Source organism: Bufo bufo, chromosome 8, assembly GCF_905171765.1.
Source record: "Bufo bufo chromosome 8, aBufBuf1.1, whole genome shotgun sequence".
NCBI classification, from domain to species: domain Eukaryota; kingdom Metazoa; phylum Chordata; class Amphibia; order Anura; family Bufonidae; genus Bufo; species Bufo bufo.
Window position 1 is genome coordinate 40,601,448 of NC_053396.1, and position 20,518 is coordinate 40,621,965.

Sequence of the window (20,518 nt, forward strand, 5' to 3'; positions counted from 1 at the left end):
TACACCATGTGATAAACATCTGCACAAATATGGACATGAAGTTGCTAGCTATTTAACACAAAGAAAATGAAAAGTAACACTACTGCTATAACACTGCTGGGAGGCAATTCAGAGGATTTTATTTAAATTATTCTTTTGCAGTATTTCTATCGTTAACTAACTAACCTCCCATAGACCGGATTCCTAAATAAATCTAAACTCAAATATGTCAAATATAAAGTAAGAATATGAAATGTAAGGCAGAAAAACAGTGCTTGATGGAGGAATGTCCTATAAATACAAGTTTATACAGCTGCAAAAATTGTATAGTGGCTCACCTGTTCAGTGACTGGAAATAGGTGCTCCAAGTCGTATCTGATCCACCCAATTAGAAGAAATGTACAAAAAGTATTGATATGGAGACCGCCACTCTGAATCTGGGGTTACGCAGAGGGTTTTATATAATATATATATATATATATATATATATATATATATATATATATATATATATATATACACACACACACACACACACATATATAAACAAACTGCTCAAAAAAATAAAGGGAACACAAAAATAACACATCCTAGATCTGAATTAATTAAATATTCTTCTGAAATACTTTGTTCTTTACATAGTTGAATGTGCTGACAACAAAATCACACAAAAAAAAAAAATGGAAATGAAATTTTTCAACCCATGGAGGTCTGGACTTGGAGTCACACTCAAAATTAAAGTGGAAAAACACACTACAGGCTGATCCAACTTTGATGTAATGTCCTTAAAACAAGTCAAAATGAGGCTCAGTAGTGTGTGTGTGGCCTCCACGTGCCTGTATGACCTCCCTACAACGCCTGTGCATGCTCCTGATGAGGTGGCGGACGGTCTCCTGAGGGATCTCCTCCCAGACCTGGACTAAAGCATCTGTCAACTCCTGGACATCTGCCAACTCCTGGACAGACCTGAATCCAATTGAGCACATCTGGGACATCATGTCTCGCTCTATCCACCTATGCCTTCGTCTTGCAGGAACTGCTGACACACTCCAGCCACATGAGGTCTAGCATTGTCTTGCATTAGGAGGAACCCAGGGCCAACCGCACCAGCATATGGTCTCACAAGGGGTCTGCGGATCTCATCTCGGTACCTAATGGCAGTCAGGCTACCTCTGGCGAGCACATGGAGGGCTGTGCGGCCCTCCAAAGAAATGCCACCCCACACTATTACTGACCCAATGCCAAACCGGTCATGCTGGAGGATGTTGCAGGCAGCAGAACGTTCTACACGGCGTCTCCAGACTCTGTCAAGTCTGTCACATGTGCTCAGTGTGAACCTGCTTTCCTCTGTGAAGAGCACAGGGCGCCAGTGGCGAATTTGCCAATCTTGGTGTTCTCTGGCAAATGCCAAACGTCCTGCACGGTGTTGGGCTGTAAGTACAACCCCCACCTGTGGACGTCGGGCCCTCATATCACCCTCATGGAGTCTGTTTCTGACCGTTTGAGCAGACACATGCACATTTGTGGCCTGCTGGAGGTCATTTTGCAGGGCTCTGGCAGTGCTCCTCCTGTTCCTCCTTGCACAAAGGCGGAGGTAGCGGTCCTGCTGCTGGGTTGTTGCCCTCCTACGGCCTCCTCCACGTCTCCTGATGTACTGGCCTGTCTCCTGGTAGCGCCTCCATGCTCTGGACACTACGCTGACAGACACAGCAAACCTTCTTGTCATAGCTCGCATTGATGTGCCATCCTGGATAAGCTGCACTACCTGAGCCACTTGTGTGGGTTGTAGACTCCGTCTCATGCTACCACTAGAGTGAAAGCACCGCCAGCATTCAAAAGTGACCAAAACATCAGCCAGGAAGCATAGGAACTGAGAAGTGGTCAGGTCACCACCTGCAGAACCACTCCTTTATTGGGGGTGTCTTGCTAATTGCCTATAATTTCCACCTGTTGTCTATCCCATTTGCACAACAGCATGTGAAATTGATTGTCACTCAGTGTTGCTTCCTAAGTGGACAGTTTGATTTCACAGAAGTGTGATTGACTTGGGGTTACATTGTGTTGTTTAAGTGTTCCCTTTATTTTTTTGAGCAGTGTATATATATATATATAATTTAATATCAGTAATAAAAGTACAAAAACACACCCATGAATCAGATACACTCCAATAAAATAAAGTAAGGTAAAATAGAAAAGAATAACCCCCCTGTAATATGCAGGAATTAGCTGTGTAACATTTAACACTGTAATCACCTGAAGAGTTTGAACTATTTAAAACTATATGAAGTATAAAACAAAGAGCACAATCTTGTGCTGTTTAGCTGCCAATGTAGATGCAATATTAGTCCACATCAAATCTGTCTGCAATGGGTTCTGTCCTGTATATTCACCATGTAGTGTTTATAATGTTGCCAAAAGTTCAATATACCGTATAACGCTGCAAGATGAGTTATTATTATTTGTAGAGCAAATATAATTATTACCACAGGGTGGCAGCAAAGACCAGAACAGGACACGTAGTGGGTACTGTATCCCAACTTGCTCCCAATATGTTCAGAGGGTATACACGTATAGCAGCAAGGTTATAATAGTAAGTTCCATCAATTATCTTCATATAGTTATCTCTGTGTGCTCAATATGCTTAATCTTGGTCAATAGTAAAATGCCGCTGCTTTGGTTAATGCAGTAATCAGATACTGCTACTTTTGTTGATGCAATTAATCAAGGATTAGCAGGGACAGTCAGGGGTTTTATTTCAGAATACTTTTTTCACTATTAAGTCCATTTAGCAGATAGAGAAATAGCAGGCCCGTACTCACCGATGTTCGGCAGTGGCGTCCCACTGTACACGGGTGAACTGGCCGCTTACCTGTCCCGGCGTCCAAGCAGAGCTCATACTGTTGGAAAAGGCTAGGTACTTTGCCTGTAATTGGCGTCCCACATGTTGCCTGCAGCTTGGCGTCCCACATGTGTCGGCTCCGTGTGTTCAGCTTGGGCGGATTGTTCCTTGATAATATTAATGGAAGCGCTTCCACATTCAATGCCTGGTGTATTCCTTCTCAAAACTGGGTGTACGGGTGTTCAATCATCTTTTTTGCACCAGACACCACTGTCGAACATCGGTGAGTACAGGCCTACTATTTCTCTATCTGCTAAATGGACTTAATAGTGAAAAAAGTATTCTGAAATACAACCCCTGACTGTCCCTGCTAATCCTTGATGAATTGCATCAACAAAAAGGAGATTTTTGTATAACTTACCAGTAAAATCTCTTTCTCGCTCTTCATTGGGGGACACAGGAACCGTGGGTATAGCCATGTCCTCTAGGAGGCGTTGACACTAGTAAAAGCTGTTAGCTCCTCCCCTGGCAGCTATACCCCCTCCAGCCTGGAGAGAGAGCTTCAGTTTGTGTACAAGCAGAAGGAGAAGCAAGCCAAAAGAAAAAAACATGGAACACCAACCATGCCAAAAGGACCCAACGGGGTTCAAAACAGCAACTGCTCAACTGTGGTCGAACAACAATACTGGGTGGGTGCTGTGTCCCCCAATGAAGAGCAAGAAAGAGATTTTACTGGTACCATATTCATTGGGGGACACAGGAACCGTGGGACGTCCAAAAGCAGTCCACAGGGAGGCAAAAACCACAGACCCATGAAAGCAAATGTCCAGTCAGGCATCTAAGAACTGCCGGCGACAAGACCATGCGGCCCAAGGCAGTGACCGCCTATGCATAAGTATGCACCTGGTAAAAATTGTGAATGTGTGTAAGGAGGACAAGTAGCCGCTCACACAACTGAGCAGCCGAAGCGCGATTCCTCTGAGCCCAAGATGTGCCCACCGCTCTGGTGGAGTAAGTCGTGACCCCTGAGGTCGGAACCCTGCCTCGGGCGCAGTATGCTTTAGCAATTGTAGACCGAATTCGGCGTGCGATTGCCACCTTGGAAGCCGCCAATCCCCTTCGAGGACCCTCCGGAATGACAAAAAGGGGATCCGCATGGCGGAAGGGACCGGAGGCTGCTAAACAGATCTTCAAAGGAATTGTCCTTCCCTCGTTAATATGGAAGTCAGAGACCCCCTTCGGAAGAAAAGAAGACACAGGCCGGCGAACCACCTTGTCCCTATGAAGAACCAGGAAGAGATCTCTGCAGACAGCGCCGCCAACTCAGACACCCGACTGATGGAAGTGATAGCGACCAGAAAAACTACCTTCCAGGACAGGAGTCGAAGAAAAAATCTCCCACAAGGGCTCCAGGGAAAGTCTGGAGCGCTGAGAGGACTAGACTCAGATCCCAAGCGGTAAAGGAGGACGGTACGGAGGAATCGCGGCGTAGTTGAACTGCAGCAATCCAAGATGCTTAGGTATTCCCCTGTAGGCGGATCACTTGTGGAAGGGGAAATGCAACAGGAAGCACGGAGAAGGCTAATACATACGGCAGGTACAGACCCCAGTGGAGATGCAATGCCGCCACCTACCGAAGGGGGGATGCATACGTCCGGCACTAAAACCAGTGTAACTGTACTTCGTCCACCTACCGCAGGGGGCAGAATATAAGGCAAGTACTGTATCCGCAGTAGTGCTATTACCCCGCCTATGGAAGGGGTGATGCATACAACAAGTGCTGCCAGCGGAAGTGGTCATGCTTACGGCAGGAACAGAATGCAACGGTAGAGAGATTACACAGTTTAAGGATGGGCAATGCGTATGGCGAATCCAGTACCCTGTGAGAGTGCAATTACTCCACCAAGGAAGAAGTAATGCCTACTGTAAACGCTGTAACCGGTGATAATGCCATAACGCCACCTATGGAAGAGGCTAATGCATACGGTACGTACTGTACCCAGTGGAATGCAATTGTGTCCCCTAAGGAAGGGGAAACGCCTACTGGCGTCACTGAAACAGCGCTCTAGCAGCTAGTTCACCTATAATGCCTAAGGTAAGTATTCTATGCAGCAGTAGTGTAAATACTCCGCCTGAGGGAGGCGGTAATGCAGACGACAAGGATTGCAACGGATTTGAGTCAGAGCCCGAATTACTGATTCCCCCCACACCCTCCTCCCTCGGACTGAACCTCTCCAGGGATGGAGGATGTCCCTAGGGAGGAAGATGGGGGTGCGGAGGTGGCAGAGGAGAAAATGTTCTGCTCTGGCCCGCTTGCGCGCAGTTCTTCCTTTTAGAAGCTTGCCCGTGGCAGTTGTAGGCCACGCCAGTGGGAATACATCAACCAAACTACCCAGAGGGTGGAGTGGGAACTAGAGGTCTGTCCAGTGGAGTGAGTAGGCAGAGTTTTATCAAACAAACGACCCCAGGGGATGGATGGGAACTTCCAGAGGTTCTGCACTGGTGGAGAATTATCAACCAAACGGCCCCGAAGGACGGATTGGGAATCCAGAGGTCCTTGTGAAGTGCGCTAGAGAACTATCAACCACACGACCCAGAGGGTGGATTGGAATACTTCAGCTGTCCTCCCTGGATCTGCACAGGTGGAGGATTATCAACCAACGACCCTAAACGGCGGATTGGGAACTATGAGAGGTCCTCCTTTATCCGTATAGGACACGGGCCCAGCTTGGTACCACAAAGACAGGTGGGGGTCCTGCGGTGATGAGGCTGAGGGGTGGGGGGTCCTGCGGTGATGAGGCTGAGGGGTGGGGCCCTTATGAACGCGCATCTTTCTCGTCTTTTTATTTTTATAGAAACTAGGATGCCCAACGTCAAGTGGGCAGAGGCAGGAAGGGGTTAACGGTTTTAACTTTCAGGCACCTTGTACTGAAGATAGAATCCTCAGATAATCTGGGGCTGGCCGCAGGAGGTGGCTGGCCAGATGGGGTTAAGCTGTCCTGAGGGGGGTGGCGGGAAGAATTCGTGCCAGAGCGCACCCCCACCCCTGCCAGGGATGTTATTAACCCCCTAGTGCCCTGACACCAGCAATCATATATAGGGGGGGGGAGCTTCCTCTGCTCCCTTCCCTGCTTGTCCGCCGGTGCATGCTCCCGGTTCACAGCGGGGGTGGTCGGGTCCAAGCATGTTGCGCACGGCCGGCCGGGGGGCAGAGGGACTCCGAGCGAGAGTGCATGCCGGGGAGCTCTCTTGCTGTGCAATACACTCTGTTCCTACTTAGTCCCGTCCCTTTTGCTCCACTGATCCCACGGAACAGCGTGGGCCGGAATGCTGCGGCGGCCGGCATCGCTCGGGCGTTAACCCCCTCCGGAGCGGCACTTCTGGTGCCAGCTCCAGAAAGGGTGGAATCCGGTGGTAGCCGCGGGTCGGACCGGCCGGAGGCCGAGGGCAGCGTGCTCACCAGAAATAAGCCCTGCGCATGGCTTCCCGCCGTGCGAGGCAGCGCCTGCCCAGATGCCATTGACCCCCTAGTGTCCGCGAGCCGTTGGCCCAAAGGGAAGCAAGAGGGAGTCTGGTGCTACCTAATAAAAGCAGGTGCCTGTTTTCTGGTGCCCAATTCCTAGGAACAACTGCCACCAAAGAGGGAGGGAAGGAGGGAGGGATACTTAGCTAATCCCGTTTACTCACCTCATCTTCATCCTCTTCTCTTTACCCTCCCTAAGTGGACCCGCAAGGTCACCTTTTCCAGCAGGGTCACCTCCTCAGTAGCTGGCACCGGAGTGGCAGGAGTCTGGCGGCGGGAGGGTCTTCTCTTTAGCAGACCTGGGTCACCCTTCTGCTGGCGGGATGCAGGGAGGGAGAGGCTGCCCTGGTCCACCTTGTCTTCTTGTGGGGGAGGAGGCAGCGTGGCGAACCAATGCTGGCGTGCTTCCCCGGGAGAACAGGGAGGCGAGGCGACGACCACTGTTTCCCACCTGAAAAGAAGGAAAATAAACAAAAAAATAATAATCTTCAGAAGCTAGAAGCTTCAGAAGGAGGTCTTGCCTCCTATTGACACTAGAAAAAACTGAAGCTCTCTCTCCAGGGGAGGAGCCAACAGCTTTTACTAGTGTCAACGCCTCCTAGAGGACATAGCTATACCCACGGTTCCTGTGTACCCCAATGAATATGGGCGAGAAAGTAGCAGTATCTGATTACTGCATTAACCAAAGCAGCGGCATTTTACTATTGACCAAGATTAAGCATATTGGAGCACACAGAGAAAACTATATGAAGATAATTGATGGAACTTACCGTTATAATCTTGCTGCTATACGTATATACCTTCTGAACATATCTGGAGCTAGTTGGGATACAGTACCCACTACGTGTCCTGTTCTGGTCTTTGCTGCCACCCTGTGGTAATAACTGGATTTTTGTACTCACCGTAAAATACTTTTCTCATAGGATACATTGGGGGACACAGCACCATGGGTATATGCCCAGCTGCCACTAGGAGGCTAACACTAGAAAGAAAAGTGTTGGCTCCACCCATCTGGAGGTGTGGGGAAATATCCTTATTAAAATATAACTTTTATACGATATGCAATAAAATACAATACACCAGAGGATGCATCAACATAACACACATACAAACATGTAAAGGGGTCCATACATAGGTACCCCACTGCTGGTAAAGCAAGGGTAGGAAAATAGATCTGCTGCGCCTGTGTGGACGCAAGCAGTCTTACCCGACCAACCAGATGGCTAGGATCAGCTTGGCGATCTGTGGTGGGCCCCTTCACACATAGAATCTTGAAATATCGGTGAGGCTTTTGTAATTATCAGCTACACTCAGTTATTGGCTCCACCCATCTGGGCTATACCCTCTGCACATGCTGGAGCAAACCAGTAGGTAAAAAAGCAGTAGGAGCACAACTGAAAAAGATTAGAAGCCAACATGTCCTAAACCAGAGAGGACCAACAATAGAAAAAACCACCGGAGAATCCAGAAGGCTATAACTCAAAACGATCCACGAGGGTAGGATCTGTGTCCCCCAATGCATCTTACGAGAAAAGGATTTTACAGTGAGTACAACATTTTTTTCTCGTGAATGGCATTGGGGGACACAACACCATGGGATGTCCCAAAGCAGTCCACAAGGGAGGGCAGAAACAGCCATGCAAAGCATCTAACTCACAGCTGCTTGCAAAACCCTGCGACCCAAACTGGCATCAGCAGAGGCCAAGGAGTGGATGTGGTAGAACTTCGAAAACGTATGGACAGAAACCCAGGTGGCGGCCATGCAGGCCTGATGTCGAACCACCCAAGAAGCCCTGACCGCCCTAGTGGAGTGAGCGGTCAAACGAAAGGGAGGAACACTACCCTTTTCCACATAGGCCTCCTTGACAGCCGACCGAATCCAACCGGATATGGTAGCCTTGGAAACTTGCAGGCTCTTACGAGGGCCCTCAGGGACTACAAAGAGTGAGTTCGACCGGCGGAAGGACTCAGTCAACTGAAGGTAGAGGCGAAGAGCCTTAACAGCGTCCAAGCGGTGGAGAGAACGCTCTCTAGGATGAGAGGGGTTAGGGCAGAAGGATGGAAGAACAATCGCCTGATTAATGTGGAATGGGGATACCACCTTAGGGAGAAGGGAAGGGACTGGACGCAGAATAACCGCGTCCTAATGGAACACCAGGAAGGGGGACCTGCAAGAGAGCGCAGCCAGTTCAGAGACTCTGCGGATCGCCAGCTGAAGAGGCCAGGAGTGGAATTGCGCAAAGGGAATCGCCTCGAAAGAGGCAACCATCCGGCCCAAAACCAGCATGCACGTCCGGAGAGGTAGGGGGGACGGCTTGCGAAAGCGAGCCACTCCAGCCCGGAGAAACATCACCTTGTCCTGGGGAAGGAACACTCGACTGAGGCGAGTGTCGATGACCATGCCCAGGAAATCCATTCTCTGGCGGGAAACCAGAGAGGACTTGGGATAGTTTACCAACCACCCAAACTGGGACAGGACAGACAGGGAGCTATGGAGGCTGGCCAGGTGTGTCCTCCAGGGATGGAGCCTTGACCAGCAGGTCGGCCAGGTAGGGAATTACCGCCACTCCACGAGTACAGAGGAGAGCGATAAGGGGAGCCAGGACCTTCGTGAAGGCCCTTGGGGCGGACGCTAAACCGAAGGGTAGAGCCACGAACTGGAAATGTAGAGAACCTACCGCGAAACTAAGGAACCGCTGATGGGCCAAGGCTACGGGGACGTGAAGGCATGCAGCCTGTATGTCGATGGACGACAGAAACTCGCCCTCCTCCAGGGAGGAAATCACTGACCTGAGCGACTCCATGCGGAAGTGTCGGGTCCGGACAAGGCGGTTGAGCGCCTTCAGATCCATAGGGCGGAGGAATCCGTCCTTCTTCCGAATCGGGGACTGGAACAATTACTCCGGGGGATTGAAGAAATTGAATGGCCTGGAAAAAACCTGCTGCCTTTGCGGGAGAAGACATGAAAACCCGACCCGATGGAAGGATGAAAAACTATCTTGTAGCCGGAGGAAATTACCTTCATAACCCATGCGTCGTCCACACTTGCGTGCCAAATCTCCTGAAAGGCGAGCAAGCGGCCCCCCACCGACGGCAAAGCGCAGTCATGCGGACGAGGTTTTTGCAGACTGGGGTTTGGAAGGCTTGGGGAGAGACTGCCAGGCGGGCCTGGCTTTGAAGAAAGGCCCCGCCGACCTTTTGTCCAAGCAGGAGGAGGAGTTGCGAAAGGAACGAACATTTTTGGACCGCGAAGCCGACAAGGGAAGGCGACGGCAGCTTTGGGAGGGAGATTTTTCCTCCAGTGGCTTCGGAAATAAGTTCCCCCAAGCGTTTCCCAAATAATTTTTCGACCTGAAAAAGGAGAGAGAGATGACCGCCTTCTTGGAGGCCGCATCTGCCGCCCATGTACGGAGCCAGACCATACGACGGATGCCAACAGAATTAACAGCCGCCCTGCTAGATCGGCGAGCAGATTCCAGGGAGGCATCACATTGGTACAGGGATGCCTGGAGAAGCTGAGAGGCAAGAACGGAAACCTCACCTTCAGCAGAATCCGGCAGGGACCGGATGAGCTGTTTGGCCCAGACCACAGAGGCTTTAGCGACCCAGGAGGCGGCAAAAGCAGGCTGAACAGCGGAGCTTGCTGCCACAAAAACGGACTTTGCCAAAGAATCAAAACGCTTATCAACGGGATCCAACAAGGAAGCCGCGTCAGCCAAAGGAAGGGTGGTGGCCTTAGCTAAGCAGGCCACCTGAGGGTCTACCTGGGATGGGACTCACCAGAGGTTAACGGACTCCTCACTGAAAGGAAAAAGAGTGTCCGAACCCTTAGAGGTCTGCAGGCGCCTATCAGGCATACGCCACTCCTTGGTCAGGAGTGCGTTGAGATCCAGGTGGTTAGGAAAAACCAACGCAGAGCGTTTGGAACGGCGGAAGGACACAGATTCCCGAGTAGAGGAGAGGAGACAGTCCTGCACTCGGAGAGTGTCTCTAACCGCCTTAACGAGGTCCTGCATGGCCGCAGATAATGTTGAACTCTGCTCTGAATCAGTGACCCGAAGATGAGCGGGGCGCAGCTAAGACTACTCAAGGTCTTTTACGGGACCTGGTGTCAGAGCGGGGGCGTGCCTCTTTAGCAACATGGACCCTGCGTGGGGCTGAAACTGCCGCAATTTGAGCAGGCAAGCGATCAAGCTACTGCACCATGGAACGGGAGAGGCTGGCAAGATTCCCAATGGCTTGGGACAGTGAAGCGGCCCAATCAGGAGGGGTCGACACCACAGAGGGGGCCAGGGCGTCAGAAGAGGGCATGGGGTCAAGGCACTGCGCACAGAGCGAGTTAGATTGTGGGGAAGGCAAGGCCTTATTGCATCGGGAGCACATATAATGAACAGCTACCCGAATAGGCACCCGGGTTTGGGGTTCTTCTCTGGCCGAGGACATACTGGCAGGAGAAGAAAAACTTTGAGGAGAAGAAAAACTTTGAGGAGAAAAAAAAGGGTTAGCCAGGAGAGGCTATCCTACCAGGCCTTAGGTGCTGTCCCAAGATGTGCTGCAGCAGCTAAGAAAGGTCACTGCAAGATGGAGTGTCTCCCTCTTCAGAAACAGCAGAAGATACCGCCCTTCTTCAGAAAAGCACGCGCTTAGCCGGGATAGGAGCTTTGCCTGCCTCATAAGACCCATCCCGATGTGAGGAGGAGGAGCTGAGCAAAAGCTCGGGAAGGAAGAGGGGCGGGACAAGGGCGCGGTCCAGCAGGCAGAAAAGCTGGGGACTAAATTAGAGAAAAAAGGACAATCCGGAGCTCCGGCCGTCGCAGGTGGACGGAAGGGAGACGCGACGCCCCAGGGAACAGAACCGGGGTCCTGGAAAGTACGACCGGCAGGCTGGAGGCCTATTTCCGGCAAAAGCTGGGGACTAAGGTATTTGTGGCCACACGCACTGTCGCAAGAACTGTCTCCGCTGCGGATTGTCCTCCAGGGACGGAATAGACGCCCTGGCCTGAAGGGATCCAGCCGGGAGGGGGAAGGGGTGTTACAGTACTTACCCTCTGTCGTCTTCAGGCGCCGCAGGGTCACCCCATCTGCAGACTCAACACGGGACCTGTGGGAATGCTGGCAAGCCACTGGGGACTGGGTGATTGGCGAGGTACCGAAGTAGTGCGCCCGCAGGGGGTGCAACTAAAGTGGTAGCACATGATGGAGCACCCACCTGCAGCAGGTGAAAAACCTGCAGAAGGAAGAAAAACATCAAGATGAAAAATAAAACAAAATAGCAGCAAGGCCTGCAGAAAAAAAGCAGGTCATGTCTGCCTCCTATGGACACTAAAAAAAAACTGGTGAGCTCCTGCATGTGCAGAGGGTACAGCCCAGATGGGAGGAGCCAACACTTTTTCCTTCTAGTGTCAGCTGGGCATATACCCATGGTGCTGTGTCCCCCAATGCCATTCACAAGAAAATTATATTTGCTCTACAAATAATATTAAGAACTCATCTTGCCACGTTATATATTTAACTTATGGCAACATTATAAACACTACATGGTGAATATACAGGACAGAACCCATTGCAGACAGATTTGATGTGGACTAATATTGGCATCTACATTGGCAGCTAAACAGCACAAGATTGTGCTCTTTGTTTTATATTTTTATATCGTTTTAAATAGTTCAAACTCTCCAAGTGATTACAGTGTTAAATGTTACACAGTTCCTGCATATTACAGGGGGGTTATTCTTTTCTATTTTACCTTACTTTATTTCATTGGAGTGTATCTGATTTATGGGTGTGTTTTTGTACTTTTATTACCGATATTAAATTTATTTATATATATTTATATATATATATATATATATATATATATATATATATATATATATATATATATATATTATATATATAGTACAGACCAAAAGTTTGGACACACCTCATTCAAAGAGTTTTCCTTATTTTCATGACTATGAAAATTGTAGATTCACACTGAAGGCATCAAAACTATGGGGACTGGGTATTACGGATGTGCTAGCGGCCATCTAGACACCCTCAGCTCTATACCCAAAATCCCGGTGACAGGTTTCCTTTAAAGTAATGATGGCCACTCATTTTTCTTTACTTAGCTGCTTTTTTCTTGCCATAATACAAATTCTAACAGTCTATTCAGTAGGACGATCAGCTGTGTATCCACCTGACTTCTCCTCAACGCAACTGATGGTCCCAACCCCATTTATAAGGTAAGAAATCCCACTTATTAAACCTGACAGGGCACACCTGTGAAGTGAAAACCATTTCAGGTGACTACCTCTTGAAGCTCAACAAGAGAATGCCAAGAGTGTGCAAAGCAGTAATCAAAGCAAAAGGTGGCTACTTTGAAGAACCTAGAATATGACATATTTTCAGTTGTTTCACACTTGTTTGTTATGTATATAATTCCACATGTGTTAATTCATAGTTTTGATGCCTTCATAGTCATGAAAATAAAGAAAACTCTTTGAATGAGAAGGTGTGTCCAAACTTTTGGTCTGTACTGTATATATAACCCTCTGCGTAACCCCAGATTCAGAGTGCCGGTCTCCATATCAAAGTTTATATAGCTATTGCTCAGTGCAATCCCATCTCTAGATAGCTTTCATCTAAACACACTAGAGCTCTCTCCCCAATCTTCCCCATACACATACATTCTCTGGTCGGCCAAGCATATATGTATGACAGACATCTCCAGTGATGGCTTATCTCCTTGGAAAACAAAAAGATTAGTTGCAAAGTGGCCGATCCTTTTCCCTCCCTGATGACATCATCTGATGTCGGAGTCAGAAGGCTGGTCCCACCAAAAACGGCAGGTTGAATGAATAAATTAAATGTGGATCCCAGAACTACTGTCTGCAGATGGAGATTCTAACAATCAAGATGGCAGACAAAGCAGATTGTTCTCTTCTAAAAACAGAGATTGTCTGGGGGAAAACGGATGGTTACACAAGGGGATAAAGGACGTTCTTTCCAAATAGGACAAATTATACCTGCTGGGCAGCATTTGCATCCTGTGCCAAGGTATCTGGATCATACATTGGTTCTAATGCCTCCAATGCTTTCTCTGGGTGACCAAGTTGTTGCTCAAGTGTAGACAGGGAGATCCTTGCATCCAAGTGTAAAGGCGCCATGTCCACCACCTTACAGTAACTCTCTGCAGCTTTTGCCATGTGACCCAGACCTTTTAAACAATCTATAAGGAGAAGCATATTAAAGTCAGGTAGGGGGCTACTTATTCTCCAAATGAAGATACACCTACAGTAATATACCCAGAGAAACCTCAGTCATAAACTACAGATCCTAGAGATAAAAGGAGATCTTTGTATAACTTACCAGTAAAATCTTTCTCGCTCTTCATTGGGGGACACAGGAACCGTGGGTATAGCTATGTCCTCTAGGAGGCGTTGACACTAGTGAAAGCTGTTAGCTCCTCCCCTGGCAGCTATACCCCCTCCAGCCTGGAGAGAGAGCTTCAGTTTGCGAACACGCAGTAAGAGAAGCAAGCCAACCAGGAAAAAACATGGAACACCAACCATGCCAAAAGACCCAACAGCAGAGGCGCGATGCCTCAGAGCCCAAGAAGCGCCCACCGCTCAGTGGAGCGAGCCGTGACACCTAAGGGCAGAACCCCGCACCGGATGCGGAATGGTACAACATTTGCAGACCGAATCCATAGTGCAATTGCCACCTTGGAGGCCACCAATCCCTTGGGTGGAACCTCCGGATGACAAAAAAGGGGTTCCGTACGCCGGAAGGGACTGGAGGCTTCCAATAATGATCAGAGCCCTGACGTCAATGACGTAACTCCCTTCCCTAGGGAGTGAAGGAGAGGGACATTAAAGGAAGGACAATTTCTGCATTGATGTGGAAGACAGAGACCACCTTCGGGAGAAAAAAAGGAATGGACCGGAGAACCGCCTTATCCTTGTGAAGACCCAGGAAGGGTTCTCTGCAAGAGAGCACCCCCAACTCGGATACCCGTCTGATGGATGTGATAGCCACAAGAAAAAACTACCTTCTAGGACAGGAGCCGGAGAGAGATCTCCCCAAGGGCTCAAAGGGAGAAGACTGGAACGCTGAGAGAATTATATTCAGATCCCAAGGCGGAAAAGGACGGTACGGAGGAACCATATGTGCCACTCCCTGAAGGAAAGTTTCCATGGGCACCAGGGGAACCAGAGGACGCTGGAAGCTGCCCCAGGATAGAAGCGCGAACACCTGACTCATCAAGAAAACTAAGGGCTAAACGAAGGTCCAACCTTAATTGTAGAAAGGATAGGACCGTGGAGAGAGAAAAAGCGGAGTGAGGGAATGTCCCGGCTTTCACAGAAGCCCAGGAGGACCACCAGGTACCATAATAGATCCGGCCTGAATCATAGTGCGGATGACGTCCGCCAAAAAACCTTTTCCACATCAGGATGATGGTTTCAATAGGGGGCCATTCCGGAGCGACTAGGATTTGTCGGAATGCCCTCCACCTGATCCTCCGTAGAACCCTCGGTAGGAGAGAAAAGACACGTAAGGAGGGAGAACTCCCGCCAAGGAAATGTCAGGGCGTCCATGTCGTATGCTTCCGGAACTCCTGCTCGGGAGAGAAGGTGGGGAGCTTTCGTGTAGATACAGTTAGCACACCCAGACCAATGGAAGGAGTCCCCATAGAAGGAGGGATGTGGAGAGCGCCACAGACCACAGTCGGGACCAGAGCATGTGTGGAATGGAAGGCCACCAAAAGAACACCCCGTGCAAATGCAGATGAGGGAAGATAGTAACATAGGAACTGCCAAGGCATGCGGGGTGTCTATGAACCATGATCCAGAGGAGGAAAAGGACAGGGGAAAAATAGGCTAGGTCCAAGCCCATTTCCCATCTGAGACTGGCGCTATACAGAAGTAGCCAAGGATTAAGTGGCTGCGTAAAAAACTCTGCCTGAGGAGGAAGCCAGGCAAGGGGAGTCACACTGTATTGCTAGCCCCATCCCCAGCAGAGGAGGGGGCCACCGAACACAGTGCTAGAAGAGTCCATCAGCTGAAGAAAGAGCTGAACAGACAGAACCCAAGTATGTAGTGGTAACGCAATACCGCTCCCACAGTAGTAGCCAGCGCTTGCCCCGTCAGCGCAAAACTGAGAGGGAGGCCTGAGACTATCCGTAGAAGCCACGTACCATACTGCCCCAGTTTAAGTAGAGCAACCTTAAAAACTCTACCTGGAACGGCGCTGACCAGGAGCAACTGCCAAGCTAGCGCCAGGGTAGGGCCCCTACCTGAGGGGATGTCCCACTGCAGCGACCACGAACTCGAGCATTAGCGAAAGGCTGCACCTGTGGAGGAGAACAAGCTGTAGCTGCTACCAGAGTGCCAGCATAAGAACTTCCCCAGAGAAAAGGAGTGGTGGATAGAGAATACAGTCAGTGAAGCACTTGACTCGCTGGAACGTACTCACCATATATGTGCAATGGTGTACGCACTACTACTGATGCGGACAATATCATGACCGACTGGAACAATGGAGGCCCATGGAGATGGGAGTCTCTAGGACACAAGTTATGCTAGTAAACCCCCTGTGAAGACAGAGGAGTTATAATCATGCCCAAAACCAGCACCAAAGAACACAATGAGGAATAGCCACCGTATCCACTGGCGGCACTCATATAGGACTAGAGAGAGTACCGGGCACCGTCGAGTACCGAATGCTGCCACGCCCCCTTGTGAAATAAGCGAAGGCACCTAGAGCCGTGGCGCAGTTGAATTGCCGTATTTGAAGATGTTCAGTTATTTCCCCGCTAGTGGATCACTTGCGAAGGGGGTAAGGCAGTCAGGAAGCACAGTGATATGCAACACTCCGCCTATGGAAGGATAGTGCAACAGTGGGACCGTATCCAATGGTGGTGCAATTACCCTACCTATGGAAGGAGGAATGCGTATGGAGTACTTAAGCCAGTGGTAGGGAAAATACCCCACCTAAGAAGGGGGGTTAATGCCCAAGGCGAGAACTAGTGCATATGGCGAGTCCTGTACCCTGTGGGAGTGCAATTAGCACCTGAGTAAGGGGGTAATGCATACAGCACACCTTGTAACCAGTGAGAATGTCATCGTGCCACCTATGGAAGGAGCTAATGAATACGGCAGGTACTGAACCCAGTGGAGATGCAATTCCACCACCTACAGAAGGGGGAATGTATACGTCCAGCACTGAAACCAGTGTTATTGTACTTAGTCCACCTATGGCAGGGGACAATGTAGAAGGTCAGTACTGTATCCCAAAGTAGTGCGATTACTCCGCCTAAGGAAGGGGGTAAAGCCTACGACAAGTACTGCTGGCCACCGTAGACGCAATCTTAGGAGACTGCTTCGGATTCATGTCAGGGTCTGAATCAGTGATTCTCCTCCCCCCCCCCCCTACCCCTCGGACGGGCCCACTCCTGTGAGAGAGGGTGCGCCTGAGCGTGACCCGGGGAGAAAGGGAGGGGGTGTGGAGATATTCGAGGAGCACAGCCGATTAGGGCTTTGCTAGCCCCTGCATCGGCCGGACCACAGAGACTATGCGGAGTTGGAAGCGGTGCAAGAATGCGCCCGTCCGGCAACGGACGGGGGCTCCACCCCGCGAGGCGGCGGACACAGCGCGGGGCGGGCAAACAACATTGAATGGCAGTTAACCCCCTCCGGAGTGGCGTGCCCGGCGTCCGCTCCGAAAGGGGTGCATAATGGCGGAAAATGACGGCCCCAGGAAGAGATCGGGAGCCTTCTGCGCTTCCCTCTCTGCATGTGCTGACCTAGGGAGAGGGACAGCGGTGCGGTCGGACTCCCGCAATTTGGAGAGCCGAAGCGCGATGCCCGTATTAACCCCTTATGTGCCGTTGTCCCGCTTGGAGGACAACAATGAGCACCTGTGCCAGGGGTTATACCAGAGGGGGAGTGAGGTGCTGGGCTTGCTAAAACCCTGTGTCTGTAAATCTATTGCCACCAAGAGGGAGGGTAGGAGGGAGAAGACCAGACGACCCAGGAGGGTTAATCCATGTCAGAATGGACATACTTGCCTAGTCCCGTGTACTCACCTCATCTTCAAGGATAACTGTTGTATTTTTTTTTTTCGGGAGTATTGGATTGTGGTTATTAATATCACCTTGGTGACCCTATTTCAACTTTTCAATGTGTATTCAATTACCCCTTAATTCCACATTTTTGTTCCCTGTACTGCCTATTTTTACCTGTGCTTAAAATAGGGTTGCTAGGCATGGTCCGTCTATCTGTTGATAGACGGAGCACGCAGTGTGCAGGCTCACATTACTGACAGCCAGGGACTGTAAGTAAATGATTAAAGCTATGTCCTCCCCAGCAGCTGATAACAGTGCCTGGGCTGTGTGCACTTCTCCCTGTCCCTGCGCTTGGCAGACGCTCCCTCACTCAGCAGAGCTGGAAAATACAGAGTTGGAGCAGCGCAGAGCAGGGAAGGGAGATCTGCCGTCTGCTCAGTGTATAAATGAAAGCAACATGTGGTGAGAGGACCCCTTTGTGCTGCAGGAGATTAACCCTTTAGGGGGAGGGCTCTGGTTACTGACACTTTTGTGGGGCTATTGTTACTGGCTAGTGCATGTGAGGAGCTCAATGCATTGTGGATAGTGAGGGCAGGCGGGATTAGCCTCAGGGCGAGGGCAGTGGTGGCCATCTTAACTGATTAGTGAAATTGCAGTTTTATGCAGACTGGTTGCTAAGGGCTGAATCTTATTAAATATGGGGTAAGTCAGTCTAATAGTAACGGATTCTGGAATATCATGTTATTAGTAACTACATACAGTACAGACCAAAAGTTTGGACACACCTTCTCATTCAAAGAGTTTTCTTTATTTTCATGACTGAAAATTGTAGATTTAACTGAAGGCATCAAAACTATGAATTAACACATGTGGAATTATATACATAACAAACAAGTGTGAAACAACTGAAAATATGTCATATTCTAGGTTCTTCAAAGTAGCCACCTTTTGCTTTGATTACTGCTTTGCACACTCTTGGCATTCTCTTGATGAGCTTCAAGAGGTAGTCCCCTGAAATGGTTTTCACTTCACAGGTGTGCCCTGTCAGGTTTAATAAGTGGGATTTCTTGCCTTATAAATGGGGTTGGGACCATCAGTTGCGTTGAGGAGAAGTCAGGTGGATACACAGCTGATCGTCCTACTGAATAGACTGTTAGAATTTGTATTATGGCAAGAAAAAAGCAGCTAAGTAAAGAAAAACGAGTGGCCATCATTACTTTAAGAAATGAAGGTCAGTCAGTCAGCCGAAAAATTGGGAAAACTTTGAAAGTAAGGGCTATTTGACCATGAAGGAGAGTGATGGGGTGCTGCGCCAGATGACCTGGCCTCCACAGTCACCGGACCTGAACCCAATCAAGATGGTTTGGAGTGAGCTGGACCGCAGAGTGAAGGCAAAAGGGCCAACAAGTGCTAAGCATCTCTGGGAACTCCTTCAAGACTGTTGGAAGACCATTTCAGGGGACTACCTCTTGAAGCTCATCAAGAGAATGCCAAGAGTGTGCAAAGCAGTAATCAAAGCAAAAGGTGGCTACTTTGAAGAACCTAGAATATGACATATTTTCAGTTGTTTCACACTTGTTTGTTATGTATATAATTCCACATGTGTTAATTTATAGTTTTGATGCCTTCATAGTCATGAAAATAAAGAAAACTCTTTGAATGAGAAGGTGTGTCCAAACTTTTGGTCTGTACTGTATATGAAAATTTTAATTAAGGTCTAAATGTGACAGTTATCCTTTCAGTCTTGCCGCCATCTTCACCCCTTCCTCTGGTCCAGCAAGGTCACCCCTTCAGCTACTGGCACCGTAGTGGCAGGACGCTGGAAAGGGGGGCTTGGATGGGTGACCCCTTGGCTGGCGGGATGCAGGGGAGCGAGAATGCCCTGGTCCACCTTGTCTTCTGTGGGAGAGGCAGCAGTGCGGGTGACCTGCACTGGCGCAACTCGACCCCGGGAGAACAGGGAGGCGAGGCGTCCACTGTTTTCCCATCTGAAAAAAAAGCAAAAAAATAAAAAATATTCAGGAGCTTCAATGCAGAGCAGGGCGGTCTTGCCTCCTATTGACACTAGAAAAAACTGGAGCGCTCTCTCCAGGCTGGAGGGGATATAGCTGCCAGCTTTTACTAGTGTCAATGCCTCCTAGAGTACATAGCTATACCCATGGTTCCTGTGTCCCCCAATGAATATGGGCGAGAAATTTATATTTGTCAAATAATTTATGAGTTTGAGAGTTTCTGTTCCACAAGCTAAACTCTGGCCTTGTATCATCCCGTCTTCATGGCTACAGTTTCCCCATCTGACTTATTACTCCATTATCTCGACTCTGTTTCTGATCATAACAGTAGTTAATACATCAATTTACCTGCATGTCGTAGCCAGACAACAGCCAGATTGTATTTTTCAGAGCACACTAAGCCACTCAGCAGAGGCAAAGCTGAATTATATTCTCCAATGTCCATGAAAGCTTCTGCAACATCTAGATACAAGTCTCCCATTTCTTCTGGGTTCTGCTCCATTAAAGATGTCAGCATGGGCTGAAGACACAAAACAGAAAGCCCTAACGTTATCCTGTGTACAAATGTAAAATGTCATTTGCTAGTCAACTAATCTGTATTTGAGTATTTGCACACCAGAAATGTTTCCACCATCCCACTAAGCAGCATTTTCTTATTCTTACCCCAAAGCTATTATCTGTGATAAGTTTTTCTCCTAGAGAATAGGCACAGATAGATTTATCAGGAGTCCTCTAGGCAGGGCTTGGTGGGGTGCAGTAACCATGACTGCATTTGTTTAGTTTTGATTCCAGTTACATAGTAAGGATAGCCGTTTTTGCATAGTTACTGTGGGTGCTATATGTGCCAGTTGGACCATGTATGTTGCCTAGTTCATGCCTTGGATGTTGGCTAGTTGACGAACATGAGACTGGTAAAATATTAGGGAAAATTATCATTCAAGTCAAGTGCGATTTCTCTTTCCACTGCCAATCAGAACATAAAGGAGCCTTCACCATTAAAAGTTTCTTAAAAGGGTTGTAGCAACAAATGGCATTTATCATGTAGAGAAAGTTAATACAAGGCACTTACGGATTTATTGGGATTGTCCATATTGCTTCCTTTCCTGGCTTGATTC

At 49.0% G+C, this 20,518-nt stretch overlaps 1 protein-coding gene across 3 annotated transcripts in view; it reads right to left on the minus strand.

Moving 5' to 3' along the window:
• Positions 1-20,518, minus strand: part of GTF3C3 (general transcription factor IIIC subunit 3) — a 129,248-nt gene that overhangs the window by 27,487 nt on the left and 81,243 nt on the right. For all 3 annotated transcript variants that reach the window (XM_040405671.1, XM_040405672.1, XM_040405673.1), the window contains exons 11-12: positions 19,752-19,923; positions 13,352-13,554 (exon numbers count right to left, since the gene is read on the minus strand). In XM_040405671.1, coding sequence (XP_040261605.1) covers positions 13,352-13,554; positions 19,752-19,923 — 375 coding nt within the window. The remainder of the gene's footprint in view (positions 1-13,351; positions 13,555-19,751; positions 19,924-20,518) is intronic.